This window comes from Mustela nivalis (genome assembly GCF_964662115.1).
Source record: "Mustela nivalis genome assembly, chromosome: 5".
Lineage (NCBI taxonomy): Eukaryota > Metazoa > Chordata > Mammalia > Carnivora > Mustelidae > Mustela > Mustela nivalis.
Window position 1 is genome coordinate 16,327,692 of NC_139024.1, and position 21,981 is coordinate 16,349,672.

General features: G+C 45.8%; 2 protein-coding genes across 2 annotated transcripts in view; one reads left to right on the forward strand and one right to left on the reverse strand.

Moving 5' to 3' along the window:
- Positions 1-21,981, reverse strand: part of LOC309864613 (UL16-binding protein 1-like) — a 253,814-nt gene that overhangs the window by 80,181 nt on the left and 151,652 nt on the right. The gene's annotated exons all lie outside the window — the stretch shown is intronic.
- On the forward strand, positions 14,033-18,687 carry LOC309864093 (UL16-binding protein 6-like; the record flags this gene model as incomplete). Its single annotated transcript, XM_082729441.1, has 5 exons — positions 14,033-14,171; positions 15,267-15,530; positions 15,774-16,049; positions 16,719-16,850; positions 18,608-18,687. 4 exons carry the CDS (start codon positions 14,033-14,035, stop codon positions 16,841-16,843), a joined length of 804 nt encoding a protein of 267 aa, XP_082585567.1. The 3' UTR covers positions 16,844-16,850; positions 18,608-18,687.

Below are 21,981 nucleotides of genomic sequence, written 5' to 3' on the forward strand. Positions count from 1 at the left end.
TCCTGCATCACCTCCTGTCTGTCACAGCAGGAGCGACTGCTTACATTGCAAACCCTGCTTCTCCTTTTGGCGGGAGGAGCCCCTGGGGGACAGGGCGCATCCCTCCTCCCTCCCGACATCAGGACTGATCACAGCCGCCACCACAAGGACAGTGAGAGACACTGTCTGCCTGGGAGGTTGCACCTGCAGGAGCTGAGGAAGCTTCCCCTAGTTTGGGGTCCTGACTGAGGCTCTTATCCTTGCATTTTTATTTCAGTGCCACCAGCCACGTGACAAGATACAGCCCCAGGCAAGGCCACGGCCATCGGACCCTGCACCTGGATCTTTCCCCTGCTGCTCAGCTGTGTGGTCATAATGGGCATCCTTGTCAGAGACCATTAGATCCAGAGGTAGTGAGAGCAGATTGAGACGGAAGGGAGAGGCAGATGGCCTGGTGTGAGCACAGGGAATGGTGGATTCCCAGCCTCACCCCTGCCCACTGCCTGAAGCTTCTCAGAGAGCAGTGGGACTAGATGAATGAGATCTCATATCATGTGTTGGCAACAGCTTGGACAAGCTCAACCCTGAGGTCTGATATGGCCTCAGTCACTGATAAGGCCACTGGGAAAAGGGAGGGGCCCAGACCACTGCTTAAGGCCTGTTGTTGCTAAAGGGATTGGGGGAAGTCAGGCCTGGCCCTGACCAGGTTCTCTATTGGAGAGAGTCAGTTTGGGTCCAGGGTGGGTGGTGTGGGGACAGCGGGGACACACAGCATGGGCTGTACTCCCCTTTGAGAGAGAGCAGCATGGCAGCTCCATGGGACATCTCAAGGAGAAGGGGACTCCATCCAGGCAGTTACAAGGACAGGGCCCAGGGTCTCATCCCAGGTAGAGGGAGTGGGAAGGCCTCTGCAAACCAACTCAAAGGACTGGATAGTAGTGCCGTGTTCCCCCAGAACGTGGCTTGGGTCTTTGCATGTGAAGCAGCATGTGGGCAGTAGAGACTGTGCATGATGGGACTAGAAGGAGGCCAGTTCTCCCTGCAGCAGTGGGAACCCTGGCTGAGGCTGGTGCCGTCCCTGGCAGCCAGCTTCCTGCACACCTCAGATCCTGAGCCCCTGAGCAGCCCCTGCTTTGAGCAGAGCTGACCTGGGGGATGGGATAACTGAGCTCCCCTGTGACCTCCCAGCTGAGCTGGACCAGGAATGGGGGAAGGATCATCAGACTAAGAGCTCTGTGTGCTGCTTGCAGGAGGAAGGGAAAAGAACTTTTGCCACAGGGTCCCCAAGGTTAGAGTCAAGTGCAGGCCCCTGTCTTCTGTCAGATCCCACAGCAGGTCCTTTAGGATCTGCCAAGAGAGGGAGCCTGGGAAGCCAAGTCAGGTGAGCACATTGGTTTTACTCACTTTGTTCCTGAGCCCAGACCCCTGGTAACAGGGCCTGGGGCTGACTCCGTGATTTGGTTCAGGAGGGAGGAGGTTTGTAAACATGTCTGGGCCCAGGGCTGGGGACATGGCTTAGTGAAGACTGGGCTCTGGGGTAGAGAGTGCTGGTGAAGGGCAGCCCCAGGACAGGGGACCCAGGATTTCTTCAGCCTCGGAAACAAACACCTGTTCTTTCTTAGGCTGCCAAGTCCACCAAGAAGCCCCTCAGTGCGGGGACCAGCGCAGCGACTCTGCCTCTAGGCCAGCTGTTTTTGGATGAGCTGCTGTTCATCATTAGACCAGCAGCACTTCCAAGTTTACAAATCCAGAACCTCAGTCCAACCACCTGGTTCAGGACAGGGAAGCTCCCATGCCCCTTCTTGCATTTCGTGCCTTTCCTGTTCAGCACTTTCCACTGGCATATTCTATGCTGTTTTCTCCCGGTGCTAAGTGATGGAATTCCTGCACTGAAGTGTTTAAATACTTGAACGGGGAATCTCTACAAAGAGAACACTTTCCTTCTTGTCCTTTGATTGTGCAATATCAGATTCTTCTAAGAGGACCATGTCATTGCAGACAGTATCATCACAAAGATATTTTTTGAAGCTCTAGAACCTCAGTGATTTTTTTTTCTATGTACTGAGAAACAGGCTCATTGACTTTTTTTTTTAATTTTTTATTTTTTATAAACATTTATTTTTATCCCCAGGGGTACAGGTCTGTGAATCACCAGGTTTACACACTTCAGAGCACTCACCAAAGCACATTCCCTCCCCAATGTCCATAATCCCACCCCCTTCTCCCAAACCCCCTCCCCCCAGCAACCCTCAGTTTGTTTTGTGAGATTAAGAGTCACTTATGGTTTGTCTCCCTCCCAATCCCATCTTGTTTCATTTATTCTTCTCCTACCCACTTAAGCCCCCATGTTACATCACCACTTCCTCATATCAGGGAGATCATATGATAGTTGTCTTTCTCTGCTTGACTTATTTCGCTAAGCATGATACGCTCTAGTTCCATCCATGTTGTCGCAAATGGCAAGATTTCATTTCTTTTGATGGCTGCATAGTATTCCATTGTGTATATATACCACATCTTCTTGATCCATTCATCTGTTGATGGACATCTAGATTCTTTCCATAGTTTGGCTATTGTGGACATTGCTGCTATAAACATTCGGGTGCACGTGCCCCTTTGGATCACTACGTTTGTAACTTTAGGGTAAATACCCAGTAGTGCAATTGCTGGGTCATAGGGCAGTTCTATTTTCAACATTTTGAGGAACCTCCATGCTGTTTTCCAGAGTGGCTGCACCAGCTTGCATTCCCACCAACAGTGTAGGAGGGTTCCCCTTTCTCCGCATCCTCGCCAGCATCTGTCATTTCCTGACTTGTTGATTTTAGCCATTCTGACTGGTGTGAGGTGATATCTCATTGTGGTTTTGATTTGTATTTCCCTGATGCCGAGTGATAGGGAGCACTTTTTCATGTGTCTGTTGGCCATATGGATGTCTTCTTTGCAGAAATGTCTGTTCATGTCCTCTGCCCATTTCTTGATTGGATTATTTGTTCTTTGGGTGTTGAGTTTGCTAAGTTCTTTATAGATTCTGGACACTAGTCCTTTATCTGATATGTCGTTTGCAAATATCTTCTCCCATTCTGTCAGTTGTCTTTTGATTTTGTTAACTGTTTCCTTTGCTGTGCAAAAGCTTTTGATCTTGATGAAATCCCAATAGTTCATTTTTTCCCTTGCTTCCCTTGCCTTTTGCGTTGTTCCTAGGAAGATGTTGCTGCGGCAGAGGTCGAAGAGGTTGCTGCCTGTGTTCTCCTCAAGGATTTTGATGGATTCCTTTCGCACATTGAGGTCCTTCATCCATTTTGAGTCTATTTTTGTGTGTGGTGTAAGGAAATGGTCCAATTTCATTTTTCTGCATGTGGCTGTCCAATTTTCCCAGCACCATTTATTGAAGAGGCTGTCTTTTTTCCATTGGACATTCTTTCCTGCTTTGTCGAAGATTAGTTGACTGTAGAGTTGAGGGTCTATTTCTGGGCTCTCTATTCTGTTCCATTGATCTATGTGTCTGTTTTTGTGCCAGTACCATGCTGTCTTGATGATGACAGCTTTGTAATAGAGGTTGAAGTCCGGAATTGTGATGCCACCAATGTTGGCTTTCTTTTTCAATATCCCTTTGGCTATTTGAGGTCTTTTCTGGTTCCATATAAATTTTAGCATTATTTGTTCCATTTCTTTGAAAAAGATGGATGGTACTTTGATAGGAATTGCATTAAATGTTAGATTGCTTTAGGTAGCATAGACATTTTCACAGTATTTATTCTTCCAATCCAGGAGCATGGAACATTTTTCCATTTCTTTGTGTCTTCCTCAATTTCTTTCATGAGTACTTTATAGTTTTCTGAGTATAGATTCTGTGTCTCTTTGGTTAGGTTTATTCCTAGGTATCTTATGGTTTTGGATGCAATTGTAAATGGGATTGACTCCTTAATTTCTCTTTCTTCTTTCTTGCTGTTGGTGTAGAGAAATGCAACTGATTTCTGTGCATTGATTTTATATCCTGACACTTTACTGAATTCCTGTATAAGTTCTAGCAGTTTTGGAGTGGAGTCTTTTGGGTTTTCCACATATAGTATCATATCATCTGCGAAGAGTGATAATTTGACTTCTTCTTTGCCAATTTGGATGCCTTTAATTTCCTTTTATTGTCTGATTGCTGAGGCTAGGACTTCTAGTACTATGTTGAATAGCAGTGGTGATAATGGACATCCCTGCCGTGTTCCTGACCTTAGCGGAAAAGCTTTCAGTTTTTCTCCATTGAGAATGATATTTGCAGTGGGTTTTTCATAGATGGCTTTGATGATATTGAGGTATGTGCCCTCTATCCCTACACTTTGAAGAGTTTTGATCAGGAAGGGATGCTGTACTTTGTCAAATGCTTTTTCAGCATCTATTGAGAGTATAATATGGTTCTTGTTCTTTCTTTTATTGATGTGTTGTATCACATTGACTGATTTGCGGATGTTGAACCAACCTTGCAGCCCTGGAATAAATCCCACTTGGTCGTGGTGAATAATCCTTTTAATGTACTGTTGAATCCTATTTGCTAGTATTTTGTTGAGTATTTTCGCATCTGTGTTCATCAAGGATATTGGTCTATAGCTCTCTTTTTTGATGGGATCCTTGTCTGGTTTTGGGATCAAGGTGATGCTGGCCTCATAAAATGGGTTTGGAAGTTTTCCTTCCATTTCTATTTTTTGGAACAGTTTCAGGAGAATAGGAATTAGTTCTTCTTTAAATGTTTGGTAGAATTCCCCCGGGAACCCATCTGGCCCTGGGCTTTTGTTTGTTTGGAGATTTTTAATGACTGCTTCAATCTCCTTACTAGTTATGGGTCTGTTCAGGCTTTCTATTTCTTTCTGGTTCAGTTGTGGTAGTTTATATGTTTCTAGGAATGCATCCATTTCTTCCATATTGTCAAATTTATTGGCGTAGAGTTGCTCATAGTATGTTCTTATAATAGTTTGTATTTCTTTGGTGTTAGTTGTGATCTCTCCACTTTCATTCATGATTTTATTTATTTGGGTCCTTTCTCTTTTCTTTTTGATAAGTCGGGCCAGGGGTTTATCAATTTTATTAATTCTTTCAAATAACCAGCTCCTAGTTTTGTTGATTTGCTCTATTGGTTTTTTTGGTTTCTATTTCATTGATTTCTGCTCTGATCTTTATGATTTCTCTTCTCCTGCTGGGCTTAGGGTTTCTTTCTTGTTCTTTCTCCAGCTCCTTTAGGTGTAGGGTTAGGTTGTGTACCTGAGACCTTTCTTGTTTCTTGAGAAAGGCTTGTACCGCTATATATTTTCCTCTCAGGACTGCCTTTGTTGTGTCCCACAGATTTTGAACCGTTGTATTTTCATTATCATTTGTTTCCATGATTTTTTTCAATTCTTCTTTAATTTCCCGGTTGACCCATTCATTCTTTAGAAGGATGCTGTTTAGTCTCCATGTATTTGGGTTCTTTTCAAACTTCCTTTTGTGGTTGAGTTCTAGCTTTAGAGCATTGTGGTCTGAAAATATGCAGGGAATGATCCCAATCTTTTGATACCGGTTGAGTCCTGATTTAGTACGCAGGATGTGATCTATTCTGGAGAATGTTCCATGTGCACTAGAGAAGAATGTGTATTCTGTTGCTTTGGGATGAAATGTTCTGAATATATCTGTGATGTCCATCTGGTCCAGTGTGTCGTTTAAGGCCTTTATTTCCTTGCTGATCTTTTGCTTGGATGATCTGTCCATTTCAGTGAGAGGAGTGTTAAAGTCCCCTACTATTATTGTATTATTGTTGATGTGTTTCTTTGATTTTGTTATTAATTGGTTTATATAGTTGACTGCTCCCACGTTGGGGGCATAGATATTTAAAATTGTTAAATCTTCTTGTTGGACAGACCCTTTGAGTATGATATAGTGTCCTTCCTCATCTCTTATTATAGTCTTTGGCTTAAAATCTAATTGATCTGATATAAGGATTGCCACTCCTGCTTTCTTCTGATGTCCATTAGCATGGTAAATTCTTTTCCACCCCCTCACTTTAAATCTGGAGGTGTCTTCGGGCCTAAAATGAGTTTCTTGGAGGCAACATATAGATGGGTTTTGTTTTTTTATCCATTCTGATACCCTGTGTCTTTTGACAGGGGCATTTAGCCCATTAACATTCAGGGTAACTATTGAGAGATATGAATTTAGGGCCATTGTATTGCCTGTAAGGTGACTGTTACTGTATATGGTCTCTGTTCCTTTCTGATCTACCACATGTAGGCTCTCTCTTTGCTTAGAGGACCCCTTTCAATATTTCCTATAGAGCTGGTTTGGTATTTGCAAATTCTTTCAGTTTTTGTTTGTCCTGGAAGCTTTTAATCTCTCCTTCTATTTTCAATGATAGCCTAGCTGGATATAGTATTCTTGGCTGCATGTTTTTCTTGTTTAGTGCTCTGAAAATATCATGCCAGCTCTTTCTGGCCTGCCAGGTCTCTGTGGATAAGTCAGCTGCCAATCTAATATTCTTACCATTGTATGTTACAGACTTCTTTTCCTGGGCTGCTTTCAGGATTTTCTCTTTGTCACTGAGACTTGTAAATTTTACTATTAGGTGACGGGGTGTGGGCCTATTCTTACTGATTTTGAGGGGCATTCTCTGAACCTCCTGAATTTTGATGCTCGTTCCCTTTGCCATATTGGGGAAATTCTCCCCAATAATTCTCTCCAGTATACCTTCTGCTCCCCTCTCTCTTTCTTCTTCTTCTGGAATCCCAATTATTCTAATGTTGTTTCGTCTTATGGTGTCACTTATCTCTCGAATTCTCCCCTCGTGGTCCAGTAGCTGTTTGTCCCTCTTTTGCTCAGCTTCTTTATTCTCTGTCATTTGGTCTTCTATATCACTAATTCTTTCTTCTGCCTCATTTATCCTAGCAGTGAGAGCTCCATTTTGATTGCACCTCATTAATAGCTTTTTTTATTTCAACTTGGTTAGATTTTAGTTCTTTTATTTCTCCAGAAAGGGCTTTTATATCTCTTGAGAGGGTTTCTCTAATATCTTCCATGCCTTTTTCGAGCCTGGCTAGAACCTTGAGAATTGTCATTCTGAACTCTAGATCTGACATATTACCAATGTCTGTATTGATTAGGTCCCTAGCCTTCGGTACTGCCTCTTGTTCTTTTTTTTTGTGTTGAATTTTTCCGTCTTGTCATTTTGTCCAGATAAGAGTATATGAAGGGGCAAGTAAAATACTAAAAGGTTGGCAACAACCCCAGGAAAATATGCTTTAACCAAATTAGAAGAGATCCAAAATCGTGAGGGGGGAGAAAGGGGATAAAAAGAGGTTCAAAAAGGAAGAAAGAAAAAAGAAAAAAAAAAGAAAACACCTAAGAAAAATGTAAAAAAGAAAATATATATATATTAGATAAACTAGTAAAAAATCGTTAAAAAAGAAAAAGGTAACAGTTAAAAAAAATTTTTACCCAAAGGCGAGAAAAAAAAAACAATAAATGAAAAAGAAAAAAATTAAATTAACTGCAAGACTAAAAAAATCACAGGGAAAACGCCATGAGTTCCGCGCTTGGCTTTCTCCTCCTCTGGAATTCTGCTGCTCTCCTTGGTATTGAAACCGCACTCCTTGGTAGGTGAACTTGGTCTCAGCTGGATTTCTTGTTGATCTTCTGGGGGAGGGGCCTGTTGTAGTGATTCTCAAGTGTCTTTGCCCCAGGCGGAATTACACTGCCCTTACCCGGGGGCCGGGGTGAGTAATCCACTTGGGTTTGCTTTCAGGAGCTTTTGTTCCCTGAGCACTTTCCGCTTTCCATAGAGTTCTGGAGGACTGGAATACAAATGGCGGCCTCCTGGTCTCCGGCCCAGAGGAGCCAAGAGCCCAGGGCCGCACTCCTCAGCGCATCCTCAGAGAACAGCGCCCAGTTACTGCCGTCTGCCTGACCTCCGGCCGCACTCCGAGCTCACTGAGCCTGCGACCTGTTCAAGGTCACCCCAAGCTGTGAGCTTACCAGGCTCATTGACTTTTAAAGAGAATGACATATTGTGACTATTTTTTTCAGTAAATTATGTCCAGGTATGTATATTTAAATAAATATTATCTTTATTATACAATATACTTAATTTGAAATTTTTTTTTTTCAAAGATATTGTTTATTAGAGAGGGAGAGAGATATCAAGCTGGGGGAAGGACAGAGAGAGAGGGAAAAGCAGACTCCCCACTGAGCAGGAAGCTGTTGTGGGACTCCATCCAAGGACCCTGGGATCATGACCTCAGCTGAAGGCAGACACTTAACTGGTTGAGCCGCACAAGTGCCTTCATAATTTCTTTTATATCGCAAGAGAACTCATGGAATTGTGTTCTTCCTCCACTGTACGGGGTAAATAAAAGTGTGATTCTGCTAGATCTGTTGTGGAGATGGAGAATTGAAGGATCACTCAGAAATTCGCTTTCCAGCAGCCATCTGTCCATCTCAGACATGATCCTGACAGGCCACATACAAACAAATGTTCTGGAAATGAAGCAGTTGAGAATCTTTCTGAGTTTCCTGGATCCCCCACCACTGTCTCTCTTGTCATCCCTCCCCACCGACTCACCTCCTTCAGAGCACAGTGGGTCTTCACAGCAGAAACAGATATGCTTCTAACAGTTGATTTATTCCCTCATGAGCAAAGGATTGGTATCCAGAATATACAAAGAGCTCCTGCAAATAAATATGTGTATGTCTGGCTCTCCTAAAACCAGTGCAAATGCTTAGAGCAAGTCACAGACAATAAATCAGCCTCAGAAATCACTGAACACATCCCAAGTTATCAAAATAACATGACGAACAATGGGCTTGCTTTATACATGCATCAAACTGATAAGATTTTAAAGAGAGCTATAGCAAATGGTGGACAGAAAATGGAATAACAAGCAGTCTCTTGTGTGTTGGTAGGAGTTTAAATGGAATCACTCTGTTGCCATATACTTCACCCTATCCAGACAGTGATTGGTGTGTTCATCCCACTGCATGGCAATGCCAGTCTTAATTTGAAGCCGAGAATACATGGGGACCAAAAAGCAATAGAGATGTAGGATTGTTTACTGTGATGCTATGTGTCATAGCAAAAAGTTAGCCATATGATATCCAACTGAGATACAATATATGCAATGTGTTAGGAGATTTCTGTTTCTCTCTACTTAAGACTAAATAATCTGAACATTTGTCAGTTAATGACACAAAAGTAAGCCAAAATACCAGATGAACAAAGCTTTCAAATATAGAGAACTTATGGGCAACATACTCTCTCAGTGGCCTCCTACCCCTGAATCTCTTCACCTACTTTTACAGATTAAGCCAATATACCAACAAGGCAAATAAAACACTCTAACCCTCATCTTCAGCACATCCAGGAAATGGAAATGGAAATTGAAATGGAAAATGTCGATCTCTTTGGCCGTATTGGACATTCCTGGAACAATACAAAGCAGAGTCTAAGGATGAGGAGGCCCTCAGGTACCATGAGACCTACTAGGAGTTGATCCTGTGGTGACCCAAATGAATGTCCTGGTGTGGGGTATCCTAAAATGTTGGCATCAGGGGACATCACCAAAACTGGGAGGACATCAGTGTGACAGCTGAGATACCAGCCAATAGGATCTAGCAGTACATTAGAAGGATTTTTCACCATGACCAGGTGGTTGGTATTCCTGGGCTACAGGAGTGGCTCAACATCCACACACCAAACAATGTGATACACTACCTTCATAAAATAAAGGACAAGATCCATACAATCCTCTCAAAAGATGCAGAAAAAGCATTTCACAAGGCACAGCATCCTTTCTTGATGAAAACTCATCACAGTATAGGGATAGAGGGAATATACCTCAGTACCATAAACATATATGGAAAGCTCACAGTGAATATCATTTTCAATGTGCAAAACCTGAGAGCTTTTCCCCTAAGCTCAGGAACAAGGCAGGGATATCCACTCTGACCACTGTTGTTCAACATAGTCCCAGAATTCGTAGCCTCAGCAATTGACAATGAAAAGAAATAAGGAGTCATCTGAATCGACAAAGAAAAAGTCAAACTCTTACTCTTCACAGATGACATTATACTCTATATGGAAAACCCAAAAGATTCCACCCCAAAATTGATAGCACTCATACAGAAATTCAGCAAACTGACAGGATATAAAATCAAGGCATAGAAAGCAGTTGTATTTCTATACACTAACAATGAGACAAAAGAAACAGAAATAAAAAAGGTGATCCCATTTATAGTTGCACGTAAAACCCTAAGATATGTAGGAATAAACCTAATCAAAGAAGCAAACTACAGAACTATACAAAACTACAGAACACTTATGAGAGAAACTGAGGAAGACTCAAAGAGTTGGAAAAATGTTCCATGCTCATGGGTTGCAAGAACAAATACTGTTAAGTGTGCTACCCAGAGCAATCTGCACATTCAGTGAAGTCCCTATGACAATACTATCACCTTTTTTCACACAGCTGGGACAAGTAATCCTAAAATTTGTATGGAACCAGGAAAGACTCCAAATAGCCAAAGCAATGTTGGCAAAGAAAATCAAAGCTGGTGGCATCACAATTCTGGACTTCAGACTCTATTACAAAGCTGTAATCCTCAACACAGTTTAGTACTGCACAAAAACAGACACATAGTTCAATGGAACAGAATAGAGAGTCCAGATATGAACCCTTGACTCTATGGTCAACTAATCCTTGACAAAGCAGGATAGAATGTCCAATGGAAAAAAAAAAAAAAAGGCAGTCTCTTCAATAAATGGTGTTGGGAATATTGGACAGCCACATGCAGAAGAATGAAACTGGACCATTTTATATTTTTTATTAAAGATTTTCTTTATTTATTTGACAGAGAGAGATGACAAGTAGGCAGAGAGGCAGGCAAAGAGAAAGGAAGAAGCGGGCTTCCCGTTGAGCAGAGTGCCCGATGCGGGGCTTGATCCCAGGATCCTGAGATCATGACCTGAGCTGAAGGCAGAGGCTTAACTACTGAGCCAGCCAGGCGCCCCCAAACTGTACCATTTTCTAACACCCTACACAAAAACAGCCTCAAAATGGATGAAAGACCTAAATGTAAGACAGGAATCCATCAAAATCCTAGAGGAGAACACAGACAGCAAGCTCTATGAGCTCGCCTGCAACAACATCTTATAAGACATGTCTCCAGAAGCAAGGGAACCAAAGGCAAATAAAAAAGTTCTAGGCTTTGTTGTTATTGTTGTTTTAAAGATTGTATTTATTTATTTCAGAGAGAGAGCACTAGTAGGGGGAGGGACAGAGAGGGAGGGAATAACATACTCCCTGTTGAGCAGGGAGCCCCATGCAGGCCTCGATCCCAGGACCCTCAGAATATTATCTGAGCAGAAGGCAGACACTTAACCAATTAAGCCACCCAGGCATTCCATAAAAAGCATTTGGATAGCAAAGGATCAGTCAACAAAAGCAAAAGACCACTACAGAATGGGAGAAGATATTGTAAATGACAGATAAAGGGCTATAATCCAAAATCTATAAAGAACTTACCACCTCAACACCCAAGAACAAACAGTGTAATCAAGAAATGAGCAGAAGACATGAGCAAACATGTCTCCAAAGAAGACATCCAAATGGCCAACAGACACATGAAAAAATGCTCTACATCACTCAACTTCAGGGAAATACAAATCAAAACTACCTAGAGATACCACCTCACACCAGTCAGAATGGCTAAAATTAACAAGTCAGGAAAGGACAGATGTTGGTGACAATGTGGAGAAAGAGGAACCGTTCCTTTTACATTGTTGGTGGGAATCCAAGCTGGTACAGCCTCTTGGGAAAACAGTATAGAGGTTCCTCAAAAAGTTGAAAATAGAGCTACCCTATGACCCAACAATTGCACTACTGGGGATTTACCCCAAAGATACAAATGTAGTGAACCGACAGGGCAACTGTACCCCAGTGTTTGTCGCAACAATGTCCACAATAGCCAAATTATGGAAAGAGCGCAGATGTCCATCGACAGATGAATGGATAATGAAGATGTGGTATAATATACTCAGCCATCAAAAAAATGGGATCTTGGGTGCCTGGGTGGCTCAATGGGTTAAGCCACTGCCTTCAGCTCAGGTCATGATCTCAGGGTCTTGGGATCGAGTCCCACATCGGGCTCTCTGCTCAGCAGGGAGCCTGCTTCCCTTCCTCTCTCTCTGCCTGCCTCTCTGCCTACTTGTGATCTCTGTCTGTCAAATAAATAAATCTTTAAAAACAAAAAATGGGATCTTGACCTTTACAACAAGCACAGAACTAGAGGTTATTTTCCTAAGCGAAGTAAGTCAGTCAGAGAAGACAAGTATCATATGATCTTACTCATATGTGGAATTTAAGAAATAAAACAGAGAGGGAGATAAACCATAAGAGACTCTTAATCACAGAAAACAAACTGAGGGCTGCTGGAGTGGAGAGTGGCAATGGGATGGACAAACTAGGTGGTGGACACTGTGGGGGAGGAGGCCACGTGGTGCAGTCAGCTCTGTGTGTTATGTGAGACATGAACCGCTAGCCTCGACCTTGGAAGCTAGGAATACATTATATGTCACTTAATTGAATTTAAATTTTAAAAAAAATAGGAAAAAGAAAACAATATTAGTGATTTCTCCTCAACAAGCAAAGTATTACTACAATTCACACAGTATTTTAAATGTATTTTAAGCTATTTAAAATTATTCATTAAGCTTCTATACTAGAATTGTTAACCATTAAAAACCTAAATTTCTGGTGAAAATTGAGAAGTAAATGGTAGTGTACTCTTATCCCAGCATTCCTAGCTGATTTGCAGATTTTTAAATTCTTTTCACGATTTCTAGAAACACGTGACTTCTCCTAGTACATTTTCCAGTTTGACACAGGACATGCTTACCCACAGACCCACGTATCCTGAGTTCCTCTGTAAAAGGAAACCAAAGTAGATAAATCTATGTTCCATGAATAAATAAATAAATAAAATGTAGGCTAGAGTAGTTCATCCAGCTTCTGTTACAGCCCTCCGACATGGGGTCACACCTGATTCAGTCAGCTGAGTTCCTCCACGTGCTGTTGTTTACAACGTGGCTATTTAGTTCTCAAAGCCCAGAACTAACAGAAGTGTTTCCAGTGACTGAAGGGGATGGGATACTTTATTATCAATCATACTTACAATAAGTCTAGCATTATGTGGCTGATTTTATGCAATTTATAGGATAAGAGGATGATCGTGAGTGAAAGTGATGTACTCTCGCTCCAACACTCACTTTGTCTCAGAGCTGAAGTGTGATCACTGAAAAAAAAAAAAAAATCACTCATTTTTTTTCCTCCTCTGCAAACCTGAAGGTAGCACTGCTTGGAAATAGGATTCTCTGTAGAATTTATGGGTTGCTAAGAGGTTCCACAGCGGGAGGAATAGCATTCCTCTGCTTTTACTTCCAGAGCCTGAGAATGTGCATTAAAAGTTGGCCACAGGCCCAGATGCTTCTCCTACACTTGCAGAGATAAGGGACTTGAAGCTACGTGTCTTCAAAAAGAAGGGAGAATTGCCTATAAATTATATCTCACCAAACTTGATTCTTAGAAAAGAGGAGGTAAAAATGACCTAGTGCCCAAAAAGGAACCAGTTAACTTGTCATACCCATAGGCGCAGACGCGGGCCCCGGCCCTCCGCGCCCCCTCCCAGAGCTCCGGACGCAGGCGGCTGCAGTCGCCCAGGATGATTCAGTCCGTCGCTGCCTCCAGCTGGCAGCGTCGCCCAGCGAGTTCGCTCAGCTGGCAGCTCCGCCTTTGGCTGCGTCCTCGGCCGCTTCCTCTGCCTCTCCCGCCTCCGTCCGCGCGCGTCCCTCGCCTCTGCCGCAAGCGTAAGAAGGGGAAGTTGGGCGACGGTGAGCAGCTTCTCCGGGACAGAGACCGGTCCCTCTCGGCGGGAGACAGGCGCCCTCCCGCGCAGCCCGCCCGGCCCAGCAAGCGCGTCTGCTTCCCACCGGGTTCCTTCGGAAGCCACTCCGCGCCTCCCCTGGCACCCCCCACCCCGGCTCGGGGTCGCGATGGAGCCCACAGCCGCCGCCACGCTCACGGAGTGCTCTGAGCTCCTGTTCCTGCTGTTTCTCCTGCAGCTGCTCCGCGGGATCACGGCGGCGCCGGCCGGGTCGGTCGTGGGCGCGACGCGCGGCGGAGCACGGACAGGTGAGTCCCGGGATCTTGAGAACTTTGTCACCGGTTTAGGCCGCCCTCGCCTCCCGCCGGGTCTCCGCCGCGGGCTCCTTTCCCGCTCCGCGGAGTCCGCCGGGACTTTGTCGCCCTGTGGGACGGAAAAGAGGAGACCTGGGCGACCATGGACTGCCTGGCTCTGGGCGATGGAGCGGGGGACTGGGGGGGGGGGGGCAGGGGGGAGGGGGAGAGGCCGCGGCGGGGAGTCCGCTGTCGCCCCCGCCCCCGCCTGCCTCCTCGGGGAGCCGGAGCCCAGCCCTGGAGCCCCGCCCTGCGTATCGCACAGGGCCTGGACCCCGCACACCCCCGCGACTCTGCCCCTGAAGCAACTTCTCCAGGAGTCCCCACCCCCGCCCCTCCCATGCTCCCCCTGGATATATTTTGTGGACCTTTTTGGGTTTTCCTGTTTGGGGAGTTTTTGTTTGTTTTGCTTCTATTTTATATCATTCTGACTTGTGCATTTCTCTGAGCCTTGTGATCCCTTCCTCTAGTCTCTGCTCAGAAAATTCTTGATAATCTAGTCCGTGCAACAGGGGACAGGCCTTTCTTCACTTTACCTGGACTCATCCTTGGAGCCCATTAGGGCCATCTCCTGGGTCCTAAGGAATCCTGTGACCCATGGTCTTGAACTCTCCCTTCTCTGACTTTGGATTCTATCCTCACTGCCCCCCTACCCTGCCCCAGCTCCTCAGCAGCACCACCCCCCACCCACGCACCCCTCATCTTCCTACAGGACTCTTGCCTGCCTCCTGACAGTCCTGTGACATGCAGGCCTCCTCTGCCATGGCCAGGCTGGCCTGTGCCTCACTGGGTAGAGTGACTGATGCAGCTTGTGGCCTGGTAGGCGCGGAATCCCATCTGGGGATATGTGGCCTCCTGCCAGGCAGAGGTATCCTGATCCTATCTCAAAAGTGGAAGGGCACCAGCCTCTACACTAGGGTGAGCCTCTGTGCAGGGACAGTCCTTGCTCTGTCTTGCACACATTCTATTGCTGTCACCTGGATGGCAGCGGGGTGCCTGCTGCTCTTTTTCTTCCAGCACCAAGTTCCACGTGTGTTTTTTCCTTCCCAGATGCTCTCTCGCTTTCCTACAATTTCTCCATCACACCTCAGGCCAGGCCTGGACAACCGTGGTGTGAGATTCAAGGCCAGGTCAATGGAAACGAGTATCTTTACTATGCCTGTGGAAGCAAGCAGGTCATACCCGTTGGTCCTTGGGGGATGAAGCTGAAGGACACAGCATTTTGGGACACACAGATGGAACCTCTGGAGGACCTGGGGGAAGAGCTCAGAAAGAAACTGCTGGACATCAAAGCAGAGATTTTCACTGAGAGCAGTAAGTCCAAAGGCCCAGGGCAGAAGGAGAACACTTTGGCACGGCTGGGGAGCTATGGTGTTCATGTAAAACTTCAAAGTGGGTCCCAGCAGCCAGGGCAGACAAGGAGGCCAGAGCAGGACCAGGAGGGTGAAGGGGAGTGGAGGAGTGTGCAGTGGGTGGGGCAAAGGATTGGTCAACACCAGAGGCTGATTGGTCAAGACCAGAGGCTGATGTGTTTCCCCTGGCGGGGGATGGGGGCAGATTCTCTCACCCTGCAGGGCAGCCTGATGTGTGAGCGTCGGGCCCACGGACACAGCAGAGGATTCTGGCGGTTTGTCTTCACTGAACAGTTAACCTACCTGTTTGACCCGGAGAACAGAAAGTGGATAGAGATTCCTCCTGGAGGCCCACAGGTTAAGGACATGTTGGACGGTGACAGAGAGCTGACCGAGCTCCTCATGAAGATCGCAAACGGAGACTGTAAGGGATGGCTCCAGAAACTGCGGGAGCACAGCAATGAGATGCAGGAGACCACAGGTAACTACAAGACTGGATGGAGTGCTGGTTCTCTTGAAGAGATTGGCCGACCCCGCCATAGTGTGTGCATGTGAGAGTGTGTGTGTGTGTGTGTGTGTGTGTGTGTGTGTGTGATGATGATGCATACATGATGAGTTGTTCTTAGGAGTACAAGGGCCACTAGTGTGTCCTAGTGTCCTTCCTTTCCCTGCTCACCTCCTGGCATCTCTCCCTACTGCACTTACCTTTAGTTCTCTCTCTGTGGATTTCTTCCTGGCCCCAACCTGAAGGCCTCATTCTGTTTCCAGAGATTTACTTCTTACTGTTTCCTTTTCTGAGCCTTATTGTTGTTTTTTGTGTCCCCTGGTCTCTTTCTCGAACTCCTTCAGTGCCAGGTGAAATGTCAGCTCCTGACAAGATGTCTCTGTCACCATCCATACGTGTCCCCTCCTCTTCTGTCACAGCAGGAGTGGCTGTCTATACGGAAAGCCTTGCTTCCCCCATTAGCTATATGATCTGCATGAACCATCCACCACTTCCATCCTCAGGACCAGTCATAGCGGCTGCCACAAACATAGTGGCAGGAGGACATCTGGGCTGTAGGATTACATGAGGCAGCAGCTCCTAAAGACTCATGTCTCCAGTTTGGGGCCCCTAATCAGGGCTCTCACTACTGTGTTTTTATTTCAGGAGCACCGGCCACAACCCCGCCTGTAGCTCTGATCAAAGGCGCAACCATCAGGCCGATCACTTCCATCCTCCATGTGGTCCTCACGCACTTAATCCTCCTTGTTGTCCAAGGCATGGTCCTTTGAATAACAGGTACTGTGGGCAGAACTGAGTCAGAAGTGAGAGGCAGATGGCCTGGGGTGAGCACAGAGAAAGGCGAATGGCCAGCCCTCGTCATTTTACTTGAACCTTCTCACCTGAACATGAGACCAGATGCGTTGGACTATATTAGCTTCCCCCAAGAAAGAGACTCATCAGGAGCTGTTGATGTAGAGGTTGAGGTAGATAATTACTACAAGGGATTGGCTCACGACTAGTGGGTCTGTGAGCTGGAGAAACAGGGAAGCTGGTGGTGGGCTTCCAGCGCAAACCCAAAGGCCTTAGATTCAGGACATCTGTGGTGTAGGTCTAGGTCCTGGTCCAAAGAACCAAACACCAAGAGTGCTAATGACCAACGCTGAGGGCAGGAGAAGGATGGCCCAGCCAAATTGAGAGCAAAGTCACCTTTCCTTCACCGTTTGTTCCATTCAGGCCCTCGTGGATTCGATGAGGACAGTCTCCTTTACTCAGTCTACTGATTCAAATGCTCATGTCTTCCAGAAACACTCTCTAGACAGACCCCCAAAGAATGTTTTCCCAGCTATTGGGGGGCATCCCTTGACCCATCAAGTTGACCTATAAAAGGAGCCGGGACCAATTTCTCACATGCTTGATAGCTGTTACCTGGACAAGCTTAGCCTTGAGCTATGATAGCGCCTCGCTAAGGCTGGTGGGAAAGCACAGGGCTCCCCACCCTGACCCCAAACTTTACATCCTGTTTTTGCTAAAGGGACTGAGCAAAATCAGGCCTGGCTCAGACCAGCTATTCACCAGGGGAGGGGCCCAAGGAAGGGTGGTGTGCAGACAGTAGAAGCACCGGACATGGACTACACTCTGGTTTGGGGGAGAGCAGCAGGTGGCTGCATGTGATGTGTCCTAGGGATTGGGGACCTCTCCATGCTGCGTCCAGGAGAGGGGCCCATGTCTGAACCAAAGAAGAGGGGTGGGAAGGCCGTTGTCCACCCAACCAAAGGCTGGCTCGCAGGGCTTTGCTCCCACACAACTCAGCTTGGGTGGTGGCAACTAAGACAGAGGAGCCCTGGGAGAGACTATCCAGGATGAGATTCAAAGGCCAGAGCTCCAGGGTCCCCTGGGACACCTGGCTCAGCCTGGTGCTGTCACCTGGCAGCTAGCCTCCTGCAGAGCCCAGAGCCCCAGCCAGCTGAACCACACCTGCCTTGAGCAGAGATGCCTCAGAGTGCCTCTGGAGGGGGCACTGAGCTGCTGTTAGAATTGGATGCTGTCACCTGACCAGACCAGGAAAAGGTGTGGCAGGGCAAGGACAGTCACACTCAGACCTTGTGTTCAGCTACCATGGGGAGGAGAGTCTGAAGACAGGGGAAGATGGATCTTTGCTTGTAACCTCCCCAAGGCTACAGGAACCAGGATCCAGGTCCCTCTCTGGGGAGGGCTCCAAGCCACTCTCTTAGGCCTTCTCACCTGGCCAGAGGGGGGCCAGGATCTATGTCATGGGAACAGATGAATCATTGGTGGCTTTACTCTTGAGCCTAGGTGTTCAGTAGTAGGGCCTGGATCTGACTGTTTTGTGGTAATGAGGGAAGGGTTTGGCCAAGCTGCTGGACCCAGGGATTGAGTCTCCCAGGGTTGGGGCGTGTGGCTATTGTCAGGTGATACTCGACCCTCGGTGGGGGCTGGGCTTTGAGCCGGGCAGTAACTGGGGAGGGAGAAGCCCAAGAAGACTGACCCAAGATTTTCTCAGCCACAGGAACAAGCTCCTGTTTCTCTGTTAGAGGCTGAAGTTGCTACAGAAGGCCTAAGGATCTGCTCTCCTGCACCCGCTCTCCCTTCTGATGAGTGGCTTCTACCTGCTGTCCATGTCCACCAACGGGACGTACAATCCATGTGGCAAAGGCAGAATCCTCCAGTCCTCCAGGAGATCGTGATTATTGTGGAGATGGAGATTTCCCTGCCTTCATTCTCAGTCAGGATGATCCAGCTCTGCACTTTTTCGTAACATGGTTGCTCTGGTGCTAACTGTTGGGATTCCTGTACTTGGCCTTCTAAGTGCCTGAACAAGAATTCTGAACAAAGAGAATATTTCCCAAGTTCTCCTTTGGTGTTGGAAATCAAACACTCGTCAATATCATGAGCTGCTCATTGTTGAAAAAATACTGTGTGAAGGGGCGCCTGGGTGGCTCAGTGGGTTAAGTTGCTGCCTTCGGCTCAGGTCATGATCTCAGGGTCTTGGAATCAAGTCCTGCATTGGGCTCTCTGCTCAGCAGGGGGCCTGCTTCCCTTTCTCTCTCTCTGCCTGCCTGTCTGCCTACTTCTGATCTCTGTCTGTCCAATAAATAAAATCTTTAAAAAAGATAAAAAAAATAAAAGTTGAGATGCCCTTCAACCGACGAATGGATAAAGAAGATGTGGTCCATATATATGTATATAAGGGAATATTACTCAGCTGTCAGAAAGGATGAATGCCCAACTTTTGCATCAACATGGACGAGACTGAAGGAGATTATGCTGAGTGATATAAGTCAAGCAGAGAGAGTCAATTATCATATGGTTTCACTTATTTGTGGAGCAGAAGGAATAACATGAAGAACATTAGGAGAAGGAAGGGGAAAATGAAGTGGGGGGGGGAATCGGAGGGGGAGATGAACCATAAGAGACTGTGGACTCTGAGAAACAGAGTTTTAGAAGGGGAATTTGTGGGGGGATTGGGTGAGCGAGCTGGTGGGTATTAAGGAGGGCACATATCACATGGAGTACTGGGTGTTAAATGCATACAGTGAATCATGGAGCACTACATCAAAAACTAATGATGTGCTACTTGGTGACTAACATAACTACAAAATAGTAATAATAAAAAAAAATTTATCATGGACAAAGGATCTTTATCCAGAATATATAAGGAGCTCCTACAAACACATTGGAACAAGTCTGGTTCTCCAAAGCTGCAGTACATTGCAAATAAGCCTATGAAAGGATTGAAAATCTCACAAATAATCAAGAAAACTCTACTTGGAAGGACAATGGGAATGGAAAAAGGTGGTAAAAGGTACAAACTTGCAGGTATGAGACTCCTAAATTCTGGGGATTAATGTGCAGCATAGTGGCAATAGCTAATATTACCAAACTGGGTATTTGTTCTTTATCTTTTTGAAACACAAATATCTATTAGTTTAATATATTAAAAATTCAAATTCTATCCAGCCAACTTAAAATATTATATAACCAGAGCATATGAAAGGGGAAAAAAAAGCCACTGATTGGAAACTGAATCTTATCTAGAAAATTCAAGAGGAAACTTTTTATACATTTATATAATTCCAAGATTAACTAAATCCTGCCAGAACTATTTCCTAAAACACACCATCTTGTATTACGACAAATCTTTAATGTCATGTTGCTTAAAATTTTCATTAAACTTTTACTTATCAAATTTAGCCTAAAATTGGAAGCCAGTTCCTCTCACATTTACATAATTCAGATCAATTAGTGGCTTAATAAATATGGTATCTTGTTTACTGACTGATATGAGAAAATCTGATTTTTTTTAAAGATTTTTATTTTTTATTTGACAGAGATTACAAGTAGGCAGAGAGGCAGGCAGAGAGAGGAGGAAGCAGGCTCCCTTCTGAGCAGAGAGCCCGATGCGGGGCTTGATCCCAGGACCCTGGGATCACGACCTGAGCTGTAGGCAGAGGCTTAAACCCACTGAGCTACCCACGTGCCCCGAAAATCTGATTTTTTTTATTGGAAGCCATTATTGGGGTGCCTGGGTGGCTCAGTCCTGTAAGTATCTGCCTTCTGCTCAGGTGAGGATCCTGGGATGCTGAGAGGCAAGGCTCCCATCTTGGCCTCTGCCTGCCTCGTTCTCAGTGCTCAGCCTGCTCCCCGCTCTCCCTCTGTCACACTCCCCATTACCCCTACCCTATCATTCTCTCTCTCCTTCTCTCTCTCAAATAAAAAAAAATGGAACAGTCATTGAGTTTCTCTGGGTTGCTAGGTCCAGTAACACTGGTGTAAAAGCCATGTGCTCCTGGGACGGGGCAAAGCCCAGGACCACCCACAGGCAGCAGCACGCTCAGCTCTCCCTCGAGGAGGCAGAACACACAGCTCTCCTTGGGTGGTGGCAGCTAACCAGAGGGCCCCTGGGAGAGACTCTCCAGGATGAGATTTGAAGGCCAGAGCTCCCCCTGGGACACCTGGCTCAGCCCTGGTGCTCTCAGAACCTGGCAGCTAGCCTCCTGCAGAGCCCAGGGCCCCAGCCAGCTGAACTGCCCCTGCCTTGAGCAGAGATGCCTCAGAGTGGCTCAGGAGGGGGCACTGAGCTGCTGTTAGAATGGGATGCTGTCTCCTGACTGGACCAGGAAAGGGTGTGGCAGGGCAAGAACAGTCACACTCAGACCTTGTTTTCAGCTACCAAGGTGAGGAGAGGCTGAAGACAAGGGAAGGTGGATTTATGTCTAAAAGCCTCCCCAAGGCTTTTACCCCTCTCTTTGGGTAAGCCTCCCAGCTGCTCCTTTATGGCTTCTGATCCAAAGGGTGGATCAAGATCTAATTAAAGGGAACAGAGGATACATTCCTAGTTTTAGTCTGTTTTTTAAGATTTTATTTATTTGACAGAGGCACAGCAAAAGAGGGGGAGTGGGAGATGGAGAAGCAGACTTCCCACTTAGCAGAGAGCCTGATGAGATACGGGGCTCAATCCTAGGACCCTGGGAGCATGACCTGAAGAGAAGGCAGACGCTTAAGAACTGAGCCATCCAGACATCCCCCTGGTTTTAATCTTGAGCCCCACTTTTTGGTTTTTGATGTAATGTCCACTAAGTCATGAGTTCCCTTTGACAGAGCTCCATATCTAGGAAATCTCTGTAGCCTATTGGAGGTTGTATTATCATAGAGATTCTGGAGGAATATTATGTGTGATTTTGCTAGACACACTTGGCTCTCTGTTAGCCAGAAATTATTTTTAGGTTATTTTGTGGCTTGGAGATTCCTGGATTGGCCAGGTAGAGTAAATTCTAAACTGAAAGCCAAGTAGGGATAGCATATAGTTATTAATTCTTAGGGGAGTCCTGTATTTGTTTATTTTCTTTTTACACACAGGACCCAGGCCAAGACAGAGGAATGTGCCTGCTTTGTCCTTTTAAATTGC